Raw genomic sequence first — 25,077 nt, 5'->3', positions numbered from 1 at the left:
GGGTCAAGAAAGAAGGTAGGTAAGAGACAGCAAGGGTATGACCAGAACGTCGGACCGAGAAAGGAAAGTAAAAAGAGTACAAAGGGATTTATTATTGTCCTGTTGATGCAGTTGACTATGATACAGGCTGACTTGGAGAGCTAAGGGCAGGACAATGCAGTGCGGGACAAGGCCGGAGGGAGGCGGCTTGGTCAGAGAGTTTTGGGCTGTTATTGTGAAGAACTGTTTGGGGAAATGGGGACGACAGGGAGACAGGCAAACTGCAGCTGGCAGCAGAGGAGAAAAAGGGGGGGGGGGGGGGGGGGGGGGATGATGTTTTTTTTTGGTTCAGAAGCGGGCGTGGTTGTGACCCTGGCCTCCCTCTCTGCCGTGGTGGCCTCCCTCTCTGTGGCTGTGCCTCTTGTGCTTTCTGCGCTCTCTCCTGGTCTTGTGGTGGTGGCGCCGGTAACGGTGAGCTCGCCGGGCTGGAGGAACAACCAAAGTGGAAGAGAGAAGTATTAAAGGAGTAATTCAGTATGTAATGAGATGAAAGTGAAGGGTAGAAAAGTGATGCAAGCGGGAGATGAATCACTGGCAAGCATCAGAAGTTTTTGAAACCAGGTAAGATGCGAGAGAACGGATCAAAACGCAGGAAGGTCAAAATGTGCAGATGGTTTAACTGTTTCCACCACACTGAGGGAATCTGTTTTATCTCTCATTGAGTAGACTGGGTGCCTTTAGCAAGGGCACAATGAGCTAGCCACCCACTCACTGCCTCGGTATAAGCTTGTTCCTGGTGTGTACTGCCAAATTAGATTGCTCCGTCCCTTTCTGGGTTTGGCAACAAAGAAATGTCGTCTGCAATGAATGATAACAACATCATAACTCTGGGCCATAAAAACAACTCTGTCCAAAGATAAAGAGTCATAAGCAAAGGAATCTTTATCGCTTTGAACAGAAGTTACATTATTTCAGTATTTCATCATTACTGTCACACTGTGAGCAAAGTGAAGTGAAATACAAGGCTCAGTTTGTTGAATATTTCATATAGATCAACCGGCCTATGAGGAAGAGAAAATTATGGTGAAAAGTTATGACATCAAGTTGGTATATTCTGTCGCGGTTAGTGTGAGCAGTTTAAAAATTGATAAAAGTAAAGTTTATGTTATAAGATAAGGTATTCAGTGAAAGAAACTGATTTTCTGTGCTGTTTTAGAAATACCCGGCAGCAAGTGCAATATCACCACAATGTCATCACTATCACCATCTGTGCAGGATTATTTTGTGCAGATGTTTTACATGTGCAAAACAACAGTACTGTGGAAAAGTTTTGAGCCACTTGAGCCGTTTTAAAGTTGTAGCTGTAATTTTCAGCGCTTAATGAACGTCTACCAAAGATTTTCTTTAGATATTGACTGTATTTTCTTTAATTTTCAGTGTTGTCTTGTACTTGACCATTTTTAGAGGACTGCGCTTTTGTTTATCAAACCACTTAACACTGACCTATTAATCATTCAAGCAGAAAAAGACACTTAACTCGAGGGATGAATCGGTGATGTGTCTACACACAACACGCAACTTAACAAAGATCCAATTTTAAATGACAATTTCAGACACACTTTGTTACAAGCGGCATGTAACCTGTCCCTACTTCTTTAGTTTAATCTACATAAAATTCCAAAAATAAAAATTCAAGTTTTGTTGGACCAAAAAAGTGACTTTCAAAGAGCTTTAGCTGGAAACCTGTCAGTATGTTCTTAAAAAGTTGAGGAAATTAAACAAGTGGAGTACAAAGAAAAACTCTCACGTCTAAAAATTGTGAAACAATAGTATATGAAGGCCAGGTCCTTAAGAAATAGGAAGAATCCAGCAAAGACCTGATACAGGACCTGAAAAATGCACCGTGCCGTTTAACTGATTCATCTACTGTTTACTGAAGCATCCAACATCCAAAAAGGAGCTTTAAATGTCCTTCAAGAATCCTGGAGAGTTATTACTATTTAAAGAAATTACAAGAAAGCTGGCTAATAGAGTTCAGGCTGTGTTGAGGAATAAAGGTGGTTACACCAAATATTGACTCAAACACATTAAAACTGCATAACCGCTATTTTTGCATCATATACTGCATTTCCTGTATTTGTTTGCAGATCTTTCAGTAAATCACTGGACCTTTCTTTCTTTCTTGCACGTGTGTTGATTTACATGAAGCTTCAACCTGTTAGAATTAGTTTTGAAAAAGTCTACAAAGGAAAAGTGGAAAAAAAACTACCTCGAGCACGAAACACTTCAAAGGACACCCTGCGACTTCTAAGCAAGCCCAAGGGACTAAAAACTGCAATTATCAATAATGAGAGCGGGGATGGAAAGCCCGAGAATACACAAAGTGACAGCAGCTCCTGGGGGCTGTTGATGTTTGGGGTTCAGTCTTTTTTGGTGTGCATGCTAAAAATATTAATAATGATTAAAAAAAACAAAACAGAAATGTGAAAATGACCTAAAAAATTCTGTAAGTCTTGCTGTTTACCAAGCAGCCATATTCTCTTTGTTAACACTCACATTTTATGCAGATGATTTTAGGTCGGTCCCATTTGCCGTTAGCACGACACTTAGCAGTGGGCACGTGCCGCTGCAGGAAGCCATCGGCGCACTGGTAACGCACTACTGAGTGGATGTCATAGTGGGTACGCTTCCGACCAATCAGGAAGGCATTATCCACAGTTGGAGGGGCCCCGCAAAGCACTATAGAGACAGAGAAAGACAGAATATTAATGAGGTTAGTTATTTTTATCGTAATTACTTACAATTCTTGCTGTGTCATTAGTATTTATTAATCAAATAAGATTCTTAAAAGGTTCTTATCATTGTTTTCCTTGTTATTCTCTGACGTGATCAGCTCAAGTGATCCCTATGAGCAACAATCTCAGGCTTCAGAGTCCTCTGAATGTTCGGTTTCAGGCTATTTTTATTCCCTTGGCTCTGTATGACACCAGTGAGAAGAGATATCCTTAATACGTTCCTCTTAGGCACACAGCTCTGAGTGGGATCACAAAAACCCCCTACCTGCGATTCAATCCTTATTTTTAAGAGGAAGTTCAATCAAAAGAAAGTTGCGTCAAATGGAGGGAAAAGAAATTAAAACATTTTATTTTATTTGTTTATTCGGAACAGTGAAGCAGTAGAGACGAAGAACATGGAGCTGGAATTGACCATAATAAGTCGTCTTTAAACAGTAATGACTTGGATTGAACCTGGATTCACCCCATTAGTGTGCTTCACTTAAACAAATGGTTCCAAATGGTGTTTTAGATTTTAAGAACACATCCCACACACTATGACTATGACTTGGATAAAACATTTTTTGAAAACCGCTTCAATCTGTGGATTTAGCATCTGCAGGACAGGGTGTCTGTCCAAGTCTGTCAGCGAGTGAGTAGGTGGGATTCAAAGTAACACAGCATTTTAGACACATAAAAGAGAGGAGGCAGAATCAGAAAATTGTTTACTCAAGCTGAGACAGACAGAGAACTGACACTCTGGGCAGAGACTGACAGGATGGACAAGCCTCAGGGAGGCACTCAAACAACTTCACCAATTTTTTTTAGCTCTCCCGTCGGGGTGTCAGTCTGCAGTGGTCGAGGCTGACTTCAGTTCTATCTTTCAATACAATGCAAAACAAAATAATGGAAAAACTATGGTTAGGTTTTAGTCATTAACTCCATCTGATCCATTATGTAAATTATTAAATTAACTAAATAAAATATAGACAGGCTGTAGTTTTAAACTTTTCCATTTACCACTGGGGGAACTTAATAATTTCTATGACAACTAATGAAAAATAAAGTTAAATATAACTACAGTACAGCACTATTTCGAACCCCCAACTGATATTACTGGTACTATCAGTCCCCACTATGTCAACCTGCCTTCGTCCCGGAGTTGAAACCCAGCTTGAGGTCCTTTCAGACAGGAAACTTAAAGTCAGCTTTGATGGCCCCTGACTTCATCCTTGGATGCCATTTGCACAGTTCAGCAACAAACCAGTCAGGAGAGGACTTAATCAGCAATCAGAAAATGTTTACAGTCCTTAATTCCCTTGTCTGTGTCCTAATACCTCTTAAATTCTTAATAAGGGAAAGCAATGCCATTAACTCTGATGAAGGGTTTAACATCACATTTACAGTTTAATAAACTGTGGATGGAAAGGGCAATAAGCACTTCCCCCTCACTTGAGACTATTACTGTCTTGACACAAATGAAAGGCTAAAAGGTAGCTTTTCATTAGCTGTCACCTATGTACGCTGTTGAAAGTTTTCTCACAGTGCAGACAAGCTAAGTGAGATTGCACTGAAGTAGGTATAAAATAAAACGTCAAAAAACTCAGAAAAGGGAAATGGAGCTGGAAAAGGTGGTTTTTATAGTAAAGAGTAGAGGGCTGCGAGTGAAAGGATGCTGGGTCTTAGAAAAGCCCATCAAAAAACCTATAAAAAACACCTAAAGTACCTGTTCAGTGTTTTAGGACGTGTGATTGGTAAAAGACTCATCTTTGCTTGCATGACAATGAATCATTTTAGAAACTTCTTCACAGTAAAGTCCATATTTGAAGCATTGTTTGTCATTGCAACATCTAAAATACACTTTGCTCAGTGTCTTCACTAAATATGGATAAATGTAACAACTGCCACCTGACTGGTTGGTCTGACGGCTCATACAACTACGTAACATTAATTCAAGGTTAGGATGAGTAAACTTTACTATCAAACGCAGGTTTCCTCCCAAATAATATCACTGCGGAAGCCTATTAATTATTAATTAGCCTATCAACATTACTCGTGGGTGTAAATAATTAAAAGCTGCAGTGATTTTGGCTCTTTAACTTTGCATTTCCATTAAAATAATGTCATGTTTTTGCTGTATTTTTGAAATGACAGATAAAACAGAATGAAAATTATTTACTTTTTAAATGATTCTTATTACAGATAAAACAGAACAGCTGTGAGATGAAGGGGAAAAAAATCTTTTATGTAGAGACCGCTTTGCATCCCTTGAGTGCTGTTCGTGCAAGTATATCAAATTTAGCGGAGGCTACTTTGATTATAAATAGAACATAAAGAAGCCTAATAGTTTTAAAACAGTTCAAACAGAAATAAACTATAATATATCAAATAAACAGATCTCTGACCTGTGTTGATCATGTTTTTAACAGCATTTCCAATCAAAGCAAACAAATCTTTTCAATAAGCATTACATTCTCTATTTTCCCCTTATCAGCATGAATAAAACTATGTGTAAAATCACCATTATTCATACTCATATTTATCAATAAAAGAGCCGGATGTGGTCCAGAGCCACAGGTTCGAGATCCCTGTTCTAAGTCAACACTGGAAGTTAAGACGAAGTTACGCAGTATATCTGCATGCGTGTTGTGAAAATATCTATAGTTATTTTCTTTGCCGTTTTTCTTGTGTTGCAGGGGGGCAGTCACTGTGAGTCATGCGGAAAGCTGCAAACAGCTGCTGGGTTCCTCTAGTTGGTTCCTTTATGGCCTCAAAACATCCGCACACCTACTGGCAATCATGTGAAAACAAATCAGAGAGATGTGCAAATGTGTGTGTGTATTCTCTGCACAACACTATGGGAGTACGTCTCACACAGAGTTATGTTCAAACTCAGTTTTGTTTATTAAGAAAGTCTGTTTTTGTGAACACTGACAGCTGCTCAGATCAACTGAGATAATGGTTTTGTTTTGTTGTTCACTAAACAGAAATACACCACAGGTAACAAATCTCATTCAAAGTCCACTTAGATTTATAACCTGTGGCCTCGGAGAAGGCATTTGACTGCGTCCTTCAGGGTGTCCTGTGTATGTGTGTGACGGGGGGGGGGGGGGGGGGGGGGCTTTTGGGAGTGTTAGGCCCAGTGGCACAGGCTATTCAATTCCTGTAGAACCAAAGTCCAGCCATAAGTGATGGCTGGACTTTACTAGGCCTGCGCTTTGCCAATGATTATGTTTAGAATTTCTAGGCACACACAGCCAAGGAAGAATGTCAGGTTTGGTGGTTGCAGCATCTTCTCCTTGCTTTTTGCAGTCAGCCTCTGTTGGAAAAGGGTGACTGTTTTGGGTTGGGAAAGAGTTGTTGCCTCTAATGGAAAATTCAAATATCTTGGGATCTTCATGAGTAAGGGAAGTAGGTTGGAGATTGACTGATGCAATGTGTGCAATAATGTGGATGCAGTATCTGTCTGCTGTGGCAAAGACAAAGCTGAGCGTAAATGATTTTTTACCGGTCGATCTATGTGCCGATTCCTCCTCTCACCTATGGCTACAAGCTTTGGGAGTGACCTCGGATGCATCTTACTAGGATGCATCCTTAACCTCCTGGCGTCCACATATGTGGATATCACATTTTGGGTTGTCTAGACCAGTGGTCCCCAACCCCCGGGCCACGGACCGAGTCATTTGGTACCGGGCCGCGAGAGTTGAGGCTCAGGTGTGAAATGTATGGTTTTCAGGGTTTTTTATCGGTTTTAGCGTTATTTTGTTATCGTTTTTATCGTTAACTCGGTTTTCCTGGGTCTTTTCACGTGTGTTATGAATAAATCTTCTTTTTTTCGGTACCGGTACTAGTTTTATTTTGCTGTATTTATCCGCGACACCTTAAAGGCCGGTCCGTGAAAATATTGTCGGGCATAAACCGGTCCGTGGTGCAAAAAAGGTTGGGGACCGCTGGTCTAGACCAAAATACTAAATGTTGCTCTACAAGGGCCTGATATCCACTTACGAGGACATTATATTTCCACTGTTCTATCGAAATTTAAAACGAATGTCGTTAAATTCATCAGGTCCCAATCAGCCCAAATAGAATAGAATAGAGAAATTAAAAACGCATGCCATGAAAGAGTTCGGGTCTTAGGAGGTTAATTTCTCCTAAGTGAGATGTTTCGAGCACGCCCAACTCTGAGAGGTCAAATGCACTGCAAATTAAGAAAACATCAGGGAATAGAAAAAAGCTGCAAAAGCACACAAAAGAGAATAACAGTGTAATAAGGAAGCAGAGGGTTCCTTAGTGTTGTGTAGCTGCAGATAATGTGCGTTTTAATCGAGTCTGTGCATCCCAAACATACAGATATTAAGAAGCAAATAACACAAAACTGCAAGTAGGATTTTTTTTTCTCCATTTTGATTTAAATTAAAAGGAGACTATTTGAAAAAGTAGCTTATAGCTTTAAGCTGGTAAGCAGTCTGGCTTGGTCAGACAGCATTTCCTTGGAGGGCCGCTTGCAGGCCTTGACCTTCTGCTGTGTTCCTACAGGCATGTCCCTGTGGGGAGCTTGGGGGAAGTTTGTGCTTGGTCAGGAAGGGTTGGCGAGGAGAGCGATCTTCTTCTTACCTTCTATTTTCTCTCTGAATGGCTAGACTCATCATCAGACCAAACAAACGAAACAAATATTATTACACTGGAAATATGTGCACTATTTTCCAGCAAAATTCATAAATATCGATTCCTTTGAATTATTTGAAAGGCTTGTAGGTCTCACACTAAGGTGGAAGCTGGTAAAGCTTCTCTTGCAAATACAAAATAGAATTCAGAAATAGCAGGTTTGTGTGTATTACACAGTGGCTATATTACACCCCAGTGGACACATGAACTGCTGAAGGCACTGACATCAACCTATTATTTCCCAACGCGCTCACAGTGTCTGTATGTCATGCAAAATTAGATTTCCCCCCTCTGTAATAAGCCATAAAAAAACTGAATAATTTTATAATTCTTACATGTCTTGTTGTAGGTAAATTTCTTCTCATCCTTGCTAGAAGAGCTTAGAGGCAGATGACTGTGTGACATTCTTGTCACCGTAATCCAAATGTAAATGTTGAACTCAATCAGTTTTGCTTTTTTTCCATTTTTTCTTTATCCCTTACTTGGATAACGTTGATCCAGCAATCAAATATTACATCTGAATTTTGAAACAAGTTGAATCAATCCTACAAAGAGCATCACTTTTAGTAAAAAAGGCCAGAGCTATATAGATATAGATATATATATCCTTCTACAGAGGTGGCAAAAGTACAGACTTTCTTTCTAAGTAGTAAGGTAAATGTGTTAAAAATACTCAAGCAACTTCTTTACTCAAGTAAAAGTGGGAAAGTACAGGCTCTGAAATGGCCCCAAAGTAAGAAAGTAAAAAGTAGTCCTTGAAGGACAAAAAGGTAACTGAACGTTCCTCTATAAAAATGTACAAAATATTAGTACATGAGAAATACTATTCCAACCCAAATTCAAAAATAGAGTACAGTAAAATGAGTAGAGTCAAAGTACTAATACTGTACTGTCTTATGAGATGACTGCATCAGGTCTTTTTGCTTAAATAAAAGAAATCATCACCATCTGTACAACACGCCACCCTAACTGACCCCCCAAGCAGCTGATCAAGATGCCCGATTGGCTCGTGTGATGAGAAGACAATCAGATCACATGAGCTGGGGTAATTAGAAATGAGTCTCAGCATGGAGCTGAGAACTCCACTGATACGATCAGACAGTACATGGGGGTTACTTGAGTGAGTGAAAAAGAGGATGACAGGGAAGCAGGGAAAAGATGAAAAGATGCTGGTGATTGTAAGTGACTGATTAAGGTCAGAGGTGGGCTGTATGCCTGGGACTTGTGACAGTGAGCAGCAGAGGTGCTGCAACACCTTGCTCACAAGGGAAACAGCTCTCCTTTGATACACCAATATAGCAGCAGCCTGTTTTCTGTACGTGTCTCCACGATCAACTGGCTGATCCAACATCTGCTGATGCTATTTTCCAAAAACACGCATAAAGACTTGAAAAGAACAACTCAATCCAACTCCTGAGAAGACCGCAGACTCCCACGGTCATATATGAATACTCAAAGTTATAATACTCAACTCAATGATGGGAGGAAAGATGACAGGGGGGACAGTGAGACGAATGATTTGCACAAAATTAAAGTCACAGAGCATAAAAAAGGGCGGTTGGCAAACAGTGGTTGAGACATAAAACCTTTGAAGTAATAGTGCTCTTACGGAAATAAATGTTGTTTTCTACTACAGCAAAGCCAGCAGTTAAACCAAGAACAAAAATAAACTAAATCTAAGGTAAGAGAGGTAAGAGAGCCTTTGCATAGGCCTCAGAGTAAAGGACAATACAGAAAAAGACTGTTGAGTATGAGGATCAGTCAAAGACATGAAGTTTCAACCAAAAGCAATTAAATGTGACAAAGATGTTTTCTTTTGAAGTGCCACAACTTTGTAATTATCACTTTTGCACTTTTTCATTTATTCCTTAACATTTCAATCAGATACCAGCACATCATGTACCGGGGAAAGATTAACCAAAGAACTGTCTATCCATCAAAAAACACATATAATCAAGAGAAAAAGAAAGTACACGTTTCAATTCTGTGAGGAAATAATAGAACAATCTGGTCCTTACCAGCTATTGAATTGGTTCTACTAGCTGTTGAATCAGGAAGACTTTTCACACACTGGTTTTGCATTTAGTATTTGTAAGATAAATGATGACACTCTTCATAAGGCTACAAATATTAAATTCTCTATACCTGGTACAAATAAGCACAAATGGTTAGGTTAATTTGATATGATGACCATCAATGAGGTTTTCATGTTAGGTTTATCAGTTTAAAGTCAGCCTGTAGGAAGAGCAGGTGACAGGATCTAACAGAGGCAAGCAGGGAAAGAAAAAAAATTGGCCAGAGAATCCAGGTGTAAAACTCCAAAAGAAACGCAGGGACATGATAAAAAACGCGTTTCTAACAGAGAAGATCAGAATGCTTTAGATGTTGTAACAATGCAACTTAGAAGTAAATCAAGTGTGATAAAAAAGCAACAACAAGACATCTTTATGCTTTCTTAAAGCAAAGCGTAAGCATTGCCTCAGATTGAGAGGCAATTAACACCTGAAATAAAGAGCAAGCCAACATATCGATGATTTGCAAACATATAAGAAGTACTAGAGTTATAATTATTATTTATAATTTTTTTTTCAAATTCAGCCTCCAGTGTCTTCTTGTGCCCCAGTATTGCTCTAAACCAGCCTGGCTTACCTATTTATTAGGGGTGCAACGATACTCGTATCGATATTGAACCGTTCGATACAGTGCTTTCAGTTCGGTACGCATATGTATCGAACAATACAAATTTTATTTTTTATTTTATCAACTTTTCTTCTGACGAAGCTGTCTGTGTTGAGCGCTCAGTGGATCTGCGTTCGACTACTCCACCTAGGCTGCACTGTCGAGTGCAGATCCATTGAGCGCAGCGCAAGCTAGCAAGACAGAAGCTAAGCTCGTTGCAACATGGCAAATTGAACCTCCCCCACCCTCATTCAGAGCTGGCCTTTGGAACTATCTTGGTTTTCATGTGAAGCATGACCCTGATGGTAAGCGCGTCACAAAAGTAAAACAGTATGTCGGATGTGCCACGCAATGCTCAATCGGTGGGAACTAGTGCGTTAGTGCAGTTAGCTCGTTAACGTGTTGACGCCGCCCAGCCCCACGCACGGGGTGATCCGTGGTAACTCGTTAATAGAGATTTGCAGCGTTGTGGCGTTAATGTCATTTTAACGAGATTAACGCTGACAGCACTAGTGGGAACACAACGAATATGACTGCACATTTACGCCGACATCATCCTAGTGCAAAGACAAGTGGAAGCAGACAAAAACAACAAGCACGCATGCTACAAACTTTACCCGAGTCATTTAGACAGCCGTTAGCACATGATTCTCCTTATGGGGACCTGATATGTTTAATATGCTGCTGAGAATATAGCCCAGAAGAAGTGTATAGTATAGCTTTTATGTTGGAAAGAGCCATTTCTCTGTAATAAACTCTCTTTTCCAAAGATGAGTGATTTCTCGATCAGATAGATTTATTATTTTTATTATTTTGTTGTTTAAGCAACATTACATTTAAAAACTGTACTTTTGAGTTAAAATATATATTTATAATTTTAATAAATGACAAATTAAAAAGGCATGAACAATTTTTGTATCGAAAAAATATCGAACCGTGACACCAAAGTATCGAACTGAACTGTGAATTTTGTGTATGGTTGCACCCCCACTATTTATATGTCAAGCCACCCGCTCTTGATCATAAGTTTGACCTGTATGAAAAAATAAGCTCTAATATGCTCTCAGAGGAACACGTAGAAGCCTACACTTAGATGGGACAGCTGCAACAGGAGACATAAAGAAGAGGTAGCAGCGTATACAATGATAACTAAAACAGCACATGGGTAAAGAAAAAATCGAGTCAGGACATGAGCCGTTTGTGGAAAACTTGTTAAAGTTGATGCTGGAGGATGACAGGACATCAGAAAGAGAGGGCTTGTAAGACGCAAGCAGTGTGACTCTAAGGTATGCAGAGTGACTGAAGAGGCTTGGTCTTAATCTCTTGCACCGCACACAGTTGTGTGTAATGTAAAGCATGACACAGTCAGGATATTCAGAATCACCTGAAGGTACGTGCGCTGTCAGTCTCTGTGCTTTGATAGAGACGGTGTGCAGCATTTTCGAGCTGCTTTACATAAAAAAAACACAGTCTCAAGAACTTTTCATCACCTTTCTATTTTGTGATTCTATTTTAAAGGCTGTACAGGATTTGAAACTAAAGAGCTGACAGCAAAGCGCGGTGAGCTGTACATCCTCATTCTGTCTCTGCCTTCTTCAGTCCGATCCCTTGCTGCCTCGCACTTCAGATCTGACATTTCTCACTCTTTGCAACCTCTTCCTCTTTCCAATTTACATCTTGCTGCTCTCTGCCTCCTCACCTCTTTTCTCAGTCATCTTTATCAACTGTTTCAGTTGCAGAAAACTCTCCTCTCCTCTTCTTCCCCCTGTGTTGTTCTCACCTGTTCCCTTCTTGCAGACGTAGGGCAGATTGTAGTTGCAGGGCACGTCATTCCATTTGCCATTCTCATGAGCAATCATCACCACACAGTCTTCTCCTCCAGCAAAGAAGTTGTCTGGCTGGTTTTCACGCCAGTTCTCATATTGCTGCACACATACACAAGCAGGCAAGGTTAAAGAAACAAACTTGAGCAAAAAGTGCTACTTTTTTTTTACTACAGGCAGTGGAGAAAACATTTTGTTGGGAATCACGACTGCTGCTACAATGACCACATCAAAATTTGCTATGCAACTCCAGGAGCTTTAAGTACGCTGGAATCAGCTGACTACAAAACAAAACAAAAACAGCTGGATCCTCACCAGGTCCATCTTGTCAGTCCACTGAAAATCATCTTCTACTGTCCGATCATTCAGCCCAATCCAGGTGTTGTCATGGCTTAGACCTGAGTAAGAAATTGCAAACAAAAAATTAATGCAGAAAACAGTAGAGCACTACATACAGTATCCACACCTACAAATAAACAATAAAGACATATATGGGGCAATTCAATGTATTGCTTGACATCTATAGATAATTATTACAACATACTACAAAAAAATTGTTAGGAATGAATTGTTGTTCTATGGTTTACTGTATGAGTACATGATACGCACTCATTTCTCACAAAAAATCCTTTAAAAACATTTGTCATGAGGCTGTGACACATCACAAACCCTGATTCAGGTGGGAAACTGATCACTTTGTTGTGTGGAGCAACAAAACACCTAATCACCAGTGCTGAAAATCCAGCACCTAAAGAGGAGACTATTGCCAACTACTCGTCATATGACTTTATCTGCACTGGCCTCATTCTGAGGACATTACCTGGTGGAGAAAGTTTGTACCAAATAAGCTGGATCTTATATAGAGGCAGACTGTTCATTGGATAGTGTGAAAGTGTCTGCTGAGGTGATGAAGGGAAGCCATATGCTTTTGGTGTCGCAACACTCTTTCAAAAACAAAACAAACACACATCCCAAAAAACGTTCTAGGTTTGGTCCAGATGTTGCAAACGGGGAGCCAAAAGTGCCTTGGTCCGACAATACAAGTGGATAGCACAGAGGGTATTTTGTGCGGCCGCCGGTCCGAGTGTCAGGTGAACTTCAGGTAAGAAGTTATGACCTGCAGTCTATCTGGGTCAGATATAAACCGAGTTTAGGTGGAGTTTATTTTCGTTGTGCTAAATTGTTATAGTCAGTCACAATTACTCGCACTGCGTACTAGCTAGCATGACGGAGTTTCTATACAGCTGGGTGGGTGCTATGATGTTAATGATAGTGAACTTTATTTTATTCATAAGGTTAGTTAGTAGAGTTGCCAACTGTCCTGTAAAAAAAACCCTTCCTTGTAATTGGAAGGTTGCCGGTTTGAGCCCCGGCTTGGACAGTCTCGGTCATTGTGTCCTTGGGCAAGACACTTCACCCGTTGCCTACTGGTGGTGGTCAGTGTCCGGCAGCCTCGCCTCTGTCAGTGCGTGACAGAGGCGAGGCTATAATATAATACCCGGTGGGCCGGTCTCTAGTCAAAATGCCCAGGCCAATTTTTTGTCCCAGTCCAGCCCTGCCCTTGGTGTAAAACAGTGGAGGGCTTTGTAGTATAACTCAGGGTACTCTTATTCTTCTTAGTGCAGGTTTCACACATGAGCTCGACTCAAGCTTGACAGTCCTGGAGCTGGCTGACCTCAGATGAATGATGACCATTAATAGAGATATATTATTTCTGTGTACGGTATACGTGTGATGAGATTTTTGTTTGTGTGAAAGGATATTTCCCTAATGGTGTTTTGGGTTAATCTCATTTGTGTGTGTGTGGGTGTCTCTGTGCGCAGTAGGCCAGCCATGTGCATGTGCTTGCACATACTGTATGTAATGGAATTTCAATCATGGTGAATCTGATTAACATCATTACCAGGCCCATTAATCTTCCTAATGGCTGTGATCCTCTTATTGCAGGGGTGGAGACGTCCATTTTCGAGGCAATTAAACGCACTTTTTGGTAATGGTGAGCAAATAGGAGAAAGATCAGTTCTAGGTGGGTGGTACTGTCTTTTCTTGGCATCTGGTCGGGACAGACGGCTGATCCAGAATAGTTTTCTGCTGCTGATCAGGTCTTATTACAACACAAGTGGCTGTGGAGCTTGCCAGAGGGCAAAAACTTAAGAATAAAGAGATGAAGCTTTATGGAGCACCAAAGAAAAACTGAATGGATATTAGCATGGTAATGCTGACTGGCACTAATTAAACTGCTCTCTGTGGCCAAATATTTAAGTCCACAATGAACATGAGTTGAAGAGCCAAGGAGATGTATTTAGCTCTTCAACTGTTTGGCTTAATTTAAAATAGGATTTGCAAACAATTAAGGACAACAGGAAAGGACACCAAACACCATAATTACATACTAAAACAACCACAGCAACACATCTCGGGTTCTCTGTTCATATTACAAATATAGAGCATGATCATTAACTTCTCAGCTGACCACCTGCACATGTGGGTCTGACATGTGCACTGGATAATGGGATGGATTTACCTGTTACTACCACACACCAAATCTGGCCGTTGGTACTTCGTGGCTTGTGTAGCCACTAGGTAACAAAAGCTCAACCTCAATACACACATTCTCCATTACGACCTCAGCCTTGACAGTCTTCAGTGGACAAAACTGTGAATGTCTATTTTGGACGCTGCAGATTCTAACCCAAAAAGCTGTTGCTTGGCCTCTGGATTGTACACTGAGATACAGAGCTAATCAACAGGGATGATCCTTGACACAAAAGTCACTCCATTACACAAGATTATGTTTGCTGTCCCAGTAGGTTGATGTCTGTGGTAAAAACTCAGATCTATATACCCGATTAGTCAGAATAGACCTTGTTTAAGTGCTCTAAAAATAGCAGCTATGCAGGAAGCTAACTGGAGGTGCATGAGGAGATGACCTTGAATAGATAAGTGCCCATGAAAAGAGATGTATGATGATATTTTGGTGATGTCACACACCTTTTTTGTATGCCATTCATGTAACTTAATGCCCTCTACCACCTAAAATGCAAATCCTTATGTTAAAAGATATGGATCATACTCAAGTAGTCATAAACCTTTCCAAGGCATGTGCTTGTTTCACATACGTAAAGCTCAGAAGTCCTAATAATTGTAATTAAATCAATTTTTTCCTATTAAGTTTCAGGTTATGGATTCATTTGCTTTGGTGAAGCTATCACAAAAGTTGAAAAAAATAACATTTGCAGAAAGAATATAGCACAATCAATATCACTTACTGTACAGACACTTATATCAGGGCCTGCAGGGTCAACTCACTGCAACAAATGGTGATATAGATTTATTTAGCTCGGACTTTGCTCCTTAAGGCTGTTTTAAACGGCAGCAAAATCAAGTCCTTTAAGGTCCGTCCACAGCTGAACTATAAAGATATTTAATACTGAGTTAGGGAAAACATAAAAGGGAAGGTCAGGTGTCATCTCCAAGTATGATAATAAAGTACAAAAGTAGATACCACTCACTGGCCTCTAAAAGCTTTGTGCAGGAGGCAAAGGCAGCCATCCAAGTGACAGCAGGTTAGGCTATTATTACTAAATCAGTACTATCATTTAAACTGAGCAATGTCTTCTTTAAAAGTGACTGGTGATTACAAGTGTCACCAGATATTTCTGAAATATAGCGACGTGAAATAGAAAGCGTGAGGATGCCTATCTAAATCTTCAGATGTCCTCAACACTAAAACATAAGAATCTTCAGTTGAAAAATGGAAGCATATTATGTTGATGTTACCACAAGTGGACAAGTTTAAGTATCTCAGTGTCTTGTTCACAAATGTGGAAGGTGTAGAGTGGATGACTGACAGACGGACTGATGTGGCAGTGACTCAGAAATTGTTGATTGTGGTGAAGACAGAAAGCGAGCTATTGATTTATATTCCTACCTTCCTCTATGGCCGTGAGCTCTGGTTAGTGACCAAAAGAACAAGATCGCAGATACAGTGGAAATGAGCTTCGGCCAAAGGGTGTCTGGGCTCAGCCTCAGAGATACGATGAAGAGCTTGGTTATTCGGAAGGAAATCAGCAGAGAGCTATGGCTCCTCTGCATTAGTTCAGTTGGTTTGGACCTCTGAATAGGATGTACTTCCTGGGCACCTCCTGGATGCTTCCTAGCTAAAATGCTTCCTGCATGTTCTACTATAAGGAGGCATATGGAGGATAAACTGAAGAAATTATATGTTTTGGCTGGCTTGGAAACACCTCACTGTCCCCTTGGAGGGGATGCCTAGGGAGAAGTAGGTCTTGGCATCTCTGTCCCTGTGACCCAGACTGTGGCAGAAAATGGATGGATGAATGGATGTGGGTATCATAAACAATCATAAACTAAGTGGACGGCTATGTTGCAAACAGAACTGCACATAGGCCTCAGCTCCTGACAATGAACACGGTAAACATGAGGCGGAAACACTAAGGAGGTGGCATCAGCATGGTGCTGCTGTTACTATGCTGTTGTGAGCATTTAGCTCCTAGAATGGCTGTGTCAAAGTTGCTAGAGTCTCATTAACTGAGGTTTCAACTTGGAGATTTTATGTCCACCTAACCTCGGGCATGCTCAAGTGAGCTGTCATCTAACAGCAAGACTTACTGGCCCTTGAATGTCCAAATTTGTCTTCCTAACTTTAGTTTTTCTGCAGAGTAACAACATCAGAAAGAGCTGCACTCTGTGCCAAATCTGCTATTGTCCTGTTTCTCCTTACTCACCTCTGATGAAGTTCTGCTCAGCCACACTGTGGATACTGGCCAGGTGGCCATTGTGCTCCCTGCAGTCTTTCTCAGCGTCCTCCCAGGTGTGTCTGCGTGTGAAATATCTGTAGCAGTGGCCATGAAACTTCCTCCAAGTGTGCTCGCAGCCTTCGGTGTCTGCGGGTATGTAGGAGGGTAGTGAAAGAGAAGGGGAAGATAATTGAAAAAGACAGTTATTAGTCAATTTAAATCCACAAGGGAAGACAAGTGAGATTTTTTTAATTGTTAAAACACCCACATGGTGCTGCAAGGGAAAGAGGTAGGACGATTTGGGCATTAAGAGAGGGAGACCATCATTAATTTAGTGTTTATGTTTGCATCCACACACAACATGTTCCTGTTCTGCAGCAAAAAACAAACAAACAAAAAACCCTACATGGTGTTGCTGTTAGTGCCCTCTGTGACACCCCTCTCTGCCTCCTTCCCTCCATTTCTGGCTCTGCTGGTGTCTTCTCCTCTTTGATTTGCCTCGGACTTTTCATCTACAGCAGAGCCAAGTCGCTGGTGAGACAGCTTAGTCCAGTGAAAGGGCGTTTTAATCTATTCAAATGACAACAATCCTTAGAAATTGCTTCCAGTGTGCAGTGCTCGCTTGGTAATTAAGCGCTGTCACAGCCCTGTCAGCACAGTGTCTGTCCCTCCCTCTTATCCCCACCCCCCAAACCCTTCCTCCTTCTTTCCCTTCATCTTTCCCATCTATTCTCTCCTCATCTCTCTGGGGGTTAGCTGTGCAACTGTGAGTTGTAATGCGGTGTGTGTTTGGCTTCTCATTTTATGCTTTGGACTGTGTATGTGTGCATGTGTGTCTGTGAATATAACGTGTATAAGTTTAAATGTCATAGTTGATGTGGTTCAGGCTTGATCTGTCAGTTGAGCCACCTCCAGTTTTCCCTCATCCTCACCATCTCTCGTGCCCCTTCCCTCTTTGTGAGGATCAGGGAAATGGCCTCAGCTTCTCCCCCAACAAATGTGAAGCGACACCAGTAAATTGGGCAGTGCAAATTGGGCCGTATGGGGCCCTGCTTAGTATGCAGAGAGATGCTGTCTTGGCCATGGAAAGAAGAAGGAGAGCAGAGAAGAGAGAAGACAAGAGGAAAGGAGTCCGTAATGAAAGCTTTTCTTTACAGGAATATTAAAGAAGGGCTTCCAAACCTTTGCCTTTTATACTGTTAAGCTCTCCTCCTTTCAGAGTGTTCAGGGACATGGAGGTACTCCGCTGTGAAGTGCAATGACGCAAGTTCACAAAATGCACTGCACTGGGTCACCGTAACACTGCCTCCTCAGGTAGAGCTACATTTTTTGTCTGAAAGGGAAGTTTGGAAAAACTCTCCTTGAATTAATATAAAAGTCCAAACTTATGAAATACAGAACCATTGTTTCTTTTTTGCTGCTCAATGCATTAGCTGACTCAGAAGATGACAAGTATCTCTTCTGAGTGTTAGAATGACAAACTTATTGTCAGTCAGCCACAATAATGAGCAAAGTATAAAACGGTTGCACAATGTGCAACAACATGTTACTGGATATTTGTACTTTAGGCTTAGTGCTATGTCATTAAAAAAATAGACAGATGATCATGTTGGCTGAATGCATGTGCACGTGGGGCCAGAAAGAGATGCAGAGAAATGATTAATGACAATAATGTTTGCACACAGTATGTCAGTGAAATTTGTCATGGCAAGTGCCTGTCCAATTATCTTACTCGTTAAAGCCCTGGTGGCACTCTCCACTATTTAAAATTCAACATACATCCACTGGCCTCTTTGACATGCATTCATTCAACCCCTTGCAGGAGGCCTGAAGAAAATCGGTTCCTACATAAAACAAGAAGTCCATTCTCTAAAATGAGTTGCAGTCACACAAAGGTCAGACATATATCTCCCTTTTTAAAGGATTTCATATGGGCAAGGCTGATGTTTTTAAATATTCATCATTTGAAAAAGCCGACCCACTTTGTTCTTATTTCAAAGTCTAATATGTTGGTTACGGCAATTACGAAAAAATAAAAAAAACATCCAAAATCTTGTCACAGCAAAGCACACATGGGTTTAAACACTGGGCAGGATGAGCAGATCATCTTTAAGGAAGACTGACTAAAGGAAGTGAGATTTGAGCGTCCACAAGACATGGATCAACATATACTTATTAAAACGAGAAGATTTAGCACTTCCTTACATATGAAATGAGGTTTAAAATGTCAGCTGTTTGATGTGGATCATTAACATACAAAAACATCTATATATAAATACATTTTAGTCACAAAAAGTACAGCAGCAAATCTTCAGACCACTGTTTTCCTTGAGTACTTGGGAGAGTATAATTTAGATACTTGTTGATTTATCCTATATTTGAGATAAAAATGGCCTCCTTGTCACACTTTGCAGGATCTTTTTACTATTTATGGGTTGTAGCATTACCATCTTCAAACTCAACCACTTGTTCAATTTTTTTTCAATTTGTTTTTTTTCAAATGTACAACTTTAAAGTTTTGTGACCGTTTTGATGGCAAAGCATTGATTAAATCTGTCCACAGAAAGATATATTCACACCTGCAAAAGCACAACCCCCCACACAAGAAATGGATCGGTCCCCAATCCCCGGGCCATAGACCGGTACTGGTCCGTGAGTCGTTTGGTAACGGGCCGCGAGAGTTGAGGCTCGGGTGTGAAATTTATGGTTTTCAGAGTTTTTAGCGGTTGTTATCGTTATTTTTTTATCGTTAACTCAGTTTCACTGGGTCTTTCCCTGTGTGTCATGAATATATCTTCTTTTTTTCTGGTATCGGTACTGGTTTTATTTTGTTGTTTTTATCCGTGACACCTTAAAGGTCGGTCTGTAAAAATATTTTCGGACATAAACCGGCCTGTGGCACAAAAAAGGTTGGGGACCGCTGGTCTATAGTATCTCTGGATGCGTCAGAGCCCAAAAGCTTCCGTCAAATGTCTGATCAGGTTTATCGTCTTGTGATGACTTACTCATAAAGTAAATGGTCATTTTATTAAAATCATCAAGAGGACTGCTTTCCAGATTACCCTGGTTTTGTTTGATATAACACTGACTTCTGGGCAGTGGTGTAAGATGGCTACTACTGTATTGTAAATGATGTAAATGTGGAGTATCACTTCATTTCTTTTCCTGCTCAAATGTCTCTTGGTAGTCTGGGGAATTAATCTGATGACCTCAAAACGCGCTAATGACATGAAACCCAATTAGCCATTTTAACAGTTTCAGCCTCCTCTGGGCAGCTCACTGGCTCTCTGGTCCACCCCGCTGCTTCAGAACAAGATGAGCCTGGCTTTAACATCACGTTTGGATTCATGTGGAGGTTGTTGCTCATTTTAGAATGAATTAGCTTTCACATTATGGGGACTTAGTGCTGCTGGTTCTTTTCCTTTACAGTTTGAATTTGAAGAGTATGTGTTTTATGATTCAAATTTTAAACAAAAAAGATGGTATAAATGGTTTTGTCTCAACAAGTGAAAAGCCTCACATGTAAGCTCAGCTGACACTCTAAGAAACACTACTTAACCTAAAAATATAACTTCCTGGCTATCACTGATGACAAAATAAGAATCTAATGGCTTTTGAGGCATCTTTGAGTTAAATCCATTTTAAAGCTGTTGAGAACAGAAATGTCACTAATGACTGCAACAGAGAGCAAAGGCAAGGAGATAAAGGTGAGAGAACTGAAGTCCATTAACAGCACTCTTCTTGTTACAGAGCATGAAAAAGGATTGGCTGGTAGAGGCAAAAATAACTTGTTGATTTGCACAGACCAGTTGAAAGTGTTCATAAATCTGTCTGTATATAAAATATAAAGCTATCTCTGTGTCTTTTACTTTCATTCAAAATAAGGATGACTAATGTGGTAGTTTTTATTTTTTTCATGGCTCATAAAAAGTTTCATTAAGTATTATGAAGCTCACTGAACTCCAGCAAGATCATACAGTAAAAACAGAAAAAGAAAAAAAGAAGCATAAAACAGCAAAATACCCCCGACAAACATTTGTCTTTAATTCTTGGTTCCCTAAGCCTGCATGTTTATTAGTGATAGGACGCCAATAGCCCTTTCCCCCCCTTAATGCTTGCTTAAATAATCTTCAAAAGAAAAAGAACAGACTGCTCAACCAACAGAAGGCCTGTGTGGAAAAGCTTTTTCATTTGTTTGGATATGGCTATTCTGTTGATGCTGCACCCCTGGGCTCCAGCCAAACAACACAGTTGAATAAGTTGAACCTGGCTCAACTTTTTCTGCAGTGCAACCCAGTATCATCTAAAATCAGCCAAATCCATGCAGCCGCACATCCCTGGTGCATTACTTTGTAACTGTATCTATATTTCTTACCACGTGGGTGGGACCAAAAGATAAAAAAGTTCCAAAAAGTTGCAAAATGCTGTCACAGAGCTTTCACATGACTGACTATGCAGTATTTTGTTGGCATAAAGCTTACTATATGAATGTTTGATGCAGTATTTTATATACAGTCTGTGATGAGCCCTAAGGAAGGAAAGGGATGGATTAGGGATGCTTCGCAGGGGACGTGCTGAATTTTCCAGCCGTCCTTCGTGCAGATAGTACACTTCTGAACACACAAAGTCGATTAGCATTTGCCAGCACAGTGTTATCTTTGGTCTTCTGGGACCAAAAATCAGTCACTGCTGCTGTCATTTCCTCTGCTGACTGCAAACACACTCTTTCACTCTGTCATCACATCCGCTAGCTACCTGCTAGTGTGTTTACCCACATGGCAGCTGGTACATTGTATTACAATCGGGAGTGAGTCCAGTTTGGCTCATGGAAGTGGAGAAAGGGTTGTTATCTACAGGAACAGGGACAGGAGAATCAGGGTAGGTGTCACAAAGAGAGAGACGAAACACACACACACACACACACACACACACACACACACACACACACACACACTGACTGACTCACACACATTCTGCTATGGGGTCCACAGTGGGAGTCAGTGAGTATTTAAGGTTACCGTTGCTCCCAATTAGGCATTAACCAGTCATTTTAAAACAGGGGCTGTGAACAGTAAACAGGGGCTTTTCATAGGCTTCTACATAGGCTTGAGAAAAAAGTGGAGTCTGAGGAGAACGAAAAACGGGAGCTAAGAAAGCAGTGAGCTACAGTGTGGGAGGGCAGAGAAAAGAGAGACAGAAAAAGAAATCGAAAGTAAAGCAAGACAGAGAGAAAGAAAAAGGAGAGATCAAAAATAAACAGGCATGTTTTCTCCCCCTCAGATCTTCAACCTAGTCTCTGCTGATTTCTTCTCCCACTCTCTGACAGTGAGGCTCAAAGCCAGACATCACATCAACCTCTTCAAATATTTAGACATTATTCAAGTCGTCTTCTTTTTCCCGTTTTCCCTCTGTCAGGAGGAGGGAGACGTAGGGGGTACATTTCAGCGATTAATATTCCCACAGACTTTAGTGAACAGCAGTTAGGAAATAAAAGGCCATACACTTCCAGTTGACTGATTGGGTCGTTTATCCACATCACCAAGTGATACTTCTGCTGCTACTCGCCTCTTTTAGATCTCCTGAATGATGAAATGCCATGTGCTCACGTTTGCGCGTGTTTGCGTGTGCTGCCATTTTGTGTTCTCCCCGTTTGAGACTTTGAAGGCTGACAGGCCAGTGTTGCCATTTCCAAGAGGGCAGATGACAGGAGTCCAGAGAGAGAGCAAATGAGTGAGAGAGACAGCGAGAATCTGCTGATAAAGGTGAGAATGTGACGAGAATGTGCCACTGGCTGAGGAATTAATAATGGTTATTATGAGTGCTGCATTGATTAATGGAACATTCTAATAGTGTGATTCTCACAATTAGGAGTAATGGATGTTACAGTAAAAAAAGCTTCAGAGTGCAACATGAATGACTGATGCCAGTCTGAGCGCTCATTCTGCATAATTATCCCATAGATGTGTCTTTGCAGAATGATGCTGATGTAGGAGGCTGAGGTAAAAGAGAGGGCAGCAGGAGCCTTTAGACGGAAAAGGCAACAATTCACACAGCAGGCACACAGCTGGTCTGTTTTATACGGGTGGGCACAGTGTGCACTTAGCATATGATGTTAATATATTGGTGTACATCCATTGTCTGCATCTTTGCCAGTGTTATTCTAAGAGTAGGCCGGTAATGGCTTTAAATGCTTGCAGCTAATGCAAAGCTTAAGGTAGGTAAACACACCTATAGCAGGTGACAGGGCACATTTTATTACTGTATAATACACTTTAAAAAAAGTATGTACTTGATTTTTACATTTTTGCCTGCCCAGGCCGCTGCATCGCAACTGGTTGCCTGCTTAACTAGTGAATTAAACTGGCGCCCACATGCATTAATTAACAAAGTGTAATGTTTTGGGGTTTTGAATTCCTTGTGAATACAAGTGAGTTTGGGTTTAGTTGAGTTTATATTGTTATTCCAAGTGTTTCAATTCTGTGTTTGTTGGGTTTTGATTTCTTTATTCTGCTACACTGTAAGCTTAATTCTCTGTAAAACCTTTGAGTCCCTGACTCCTGTTTTACCTTATGTTTATTATGGTCAGGAGTTTCACTTTTGCATCCTGTTTTAGTTAATGTTTTTGTTACTTTTAGTAGCAGCTTAAGTTCCCTCTGTGTTTCTTCTGTTGGCAACAATATCAACCACTTATGTAGGTTATGTTATACAGAGAGATTTACCTCAGAAGTCTAAATCAGACATTAGTATTCAAATGAACAATGGACACATGTCAATGTTTAAATGAAAGAAGTTATTTGCAACTAAATCACTAGAGAGTTACCACCCCTATCTAAGTCTTTTCTAGTTATTTAAATTATGAAAATTTCTACCTGACTAGTTGTTAAATCATGTCAGTTTACCAGCTATGTTAGCATAATATAAACAAGCTAACTTTTTTTCCACTCGATAAAAGTTAACGTGAGTGTTCTCGGTGGTCAGGTACATTTGTAATCGCATGGCAGGATGCTGTAAAAGGACCAAACTTCAGCCAGGAGAACAACTGAGATAATCCATCCACAATACGAGGTTAGTTATTCATATACTTCTGCATGGGCTGGGCTGTAGTTACATCCTAAGGTTTTAAAAACTGAGCTTAAATAAATGATTAGCGGTAATAAAAGCCGAGGGAGGTCAACAGTGATCACTGACTGTTTTAGGAGTTTTTTGAGATTAAATAGAAGAAAATACATAACATTAAACATGTTAACAACACAAAAGCCATATTAAACGCAGACTACTTTAGACCCGGAAGTAGGATTCGTCACGTCATCACTTAACGACCGGATAGCAAATGACAACAGCAGTGCTTCACAGTATAGCCTCTTTTCCATTACTACCTATTCGAATCGACTCAGCACAGTTCGCTACAGTTTTCAGGGCTTTTATATTAGGTCATAGTACCTGGTAGCAGGTACTTTTTTAGTACCTGCTTGGCTGGGGCTTCAAGCGATCCAAACAGGTACTAAAATGTGACCGACTGCATGCCACTGATTGGTTAGTCAGTAGAGTCACTAGATGAGTCATGAGTGTCTTGTTCATGAAAATCAAAACTGCCATTTCTGAAATCTGGCAATGAGGGAAATAGCTACAAAAAAAACAACACCATGGTCCCTGATTCTGACGAAAAGCCACAGACCGAGCAGATATATTCTTGCTTTTACGTCCACCTTTGTGGTAGTGTTTGTGTTGTATGTTAATTACGTTGCGGGATGCTCATCCGTGTTGCTATGACAATGACCATTAGGAAATACTAAACTGTAATGGAAAACCAGTAAATTCGAGTTGAGTTGTGGCGAGTCAATCCGAGTAGGTACCAATGGAATAGTCCTTTTTAAGCATTCCAAACTAAATCACTGATTAAACATATAAGCAAAACGAAAATGTTCAAGACACAGCTTAAAAGAATAAAAAAAAGTAACCCACTGGGAAAACCTAACAGTGATTCAAATTGTACCCACAAAGATCATCGTAAAAGTTTAGAATATTATGGTAAAAAATGGTAAATGGTCTGTATTTGTATAGCGCTTTACTAGTCCCTAAGGACCCCAACGCGCTTTACGCATCCAATCATCCACCCATTCACACACACATTCACACACTGGTGATGGCAAGCTACGTTGTAGCCACAGCCACCCTGGGGCACACTGACAGAGGCGAGGCTGCCGGACACTGGCGCCACCGGGCCCTCATATTGATTAGAAATGGTATGTTTTAATCAAGACCTGAGTACTATTATTAAGGTAGATGACCTCATCTTGAGGAGAGGGTCATTTCAGAATGTCAGAGACTTCTAAAAGCTGCTGGTCAACTTACTTTAGCAGATTAACTGTGCTTAGAATTGTAGTTGAATTTCAACAT

General features: G+C 40.6%; 1 protein-coding gene across 2 annotated transcripts in view; it reads right to left on the bottom strand.

The window, feature by feature from the left end:
- Positions 1 to 309: 309 nt before the first annotated feature.
- The window catches only part of ncanb (neurocan b), a 174,313-nt gene continuing 149,545 nt past the window's right edge, over positions 310 to 25,077 (bottom strand). For both annotated transcript variants that reach the window (XM_085264010.1, XM_085264009.1), the window contains exons 12-16: positions 16,669 to 16,827; positions 12,236 to 12,318; positions 11,878 to 12,022; positions 2,536 to 2,718; positions 310 to 464 (exon numbers count right to left, since the gene is read on the bottom strand). In XM_085264010.1, the coding sequence (XP_085120136.1) occupies positions 328 to 464; positions 2,536 to 2,718; positions 11,878 to 12,022; positions 12,236 to 12,318; positions 16,669 to 16,827 (707 nt within the window). In that variant the 3' untranslated portion in view covers positions 310 to 327. The remainder of the gene's footprint in view (positions 465 to 2,535; positions 2,719 to 11,877; positions 12,023 to 12,235; positions 12,319 to 16,668; positions 16,828 to 25,077) is intronic.

Source organism: Mchenga conophoros, linkage group LG23 (assembly GCF_057382185.1).
Source record: "Mchenga conophoros isolate Kocher_MC1m ecotype Shallow Benthic linkage group LG23, M_conophoros_male_GT1.1, whole genome shotgun sequence".
Lineage (NCBI taxonomy): Eukaryota > Metazoa > Chordata > Actinopteri > Cichliformes > Cichlidae > Mchenga > Mchenga conophoros.
The sequence above is the reverse complement of the archived record's forward strand: the minus strand, read 5'-3'. Positions and strand labels throughout refer to the sequence as shown.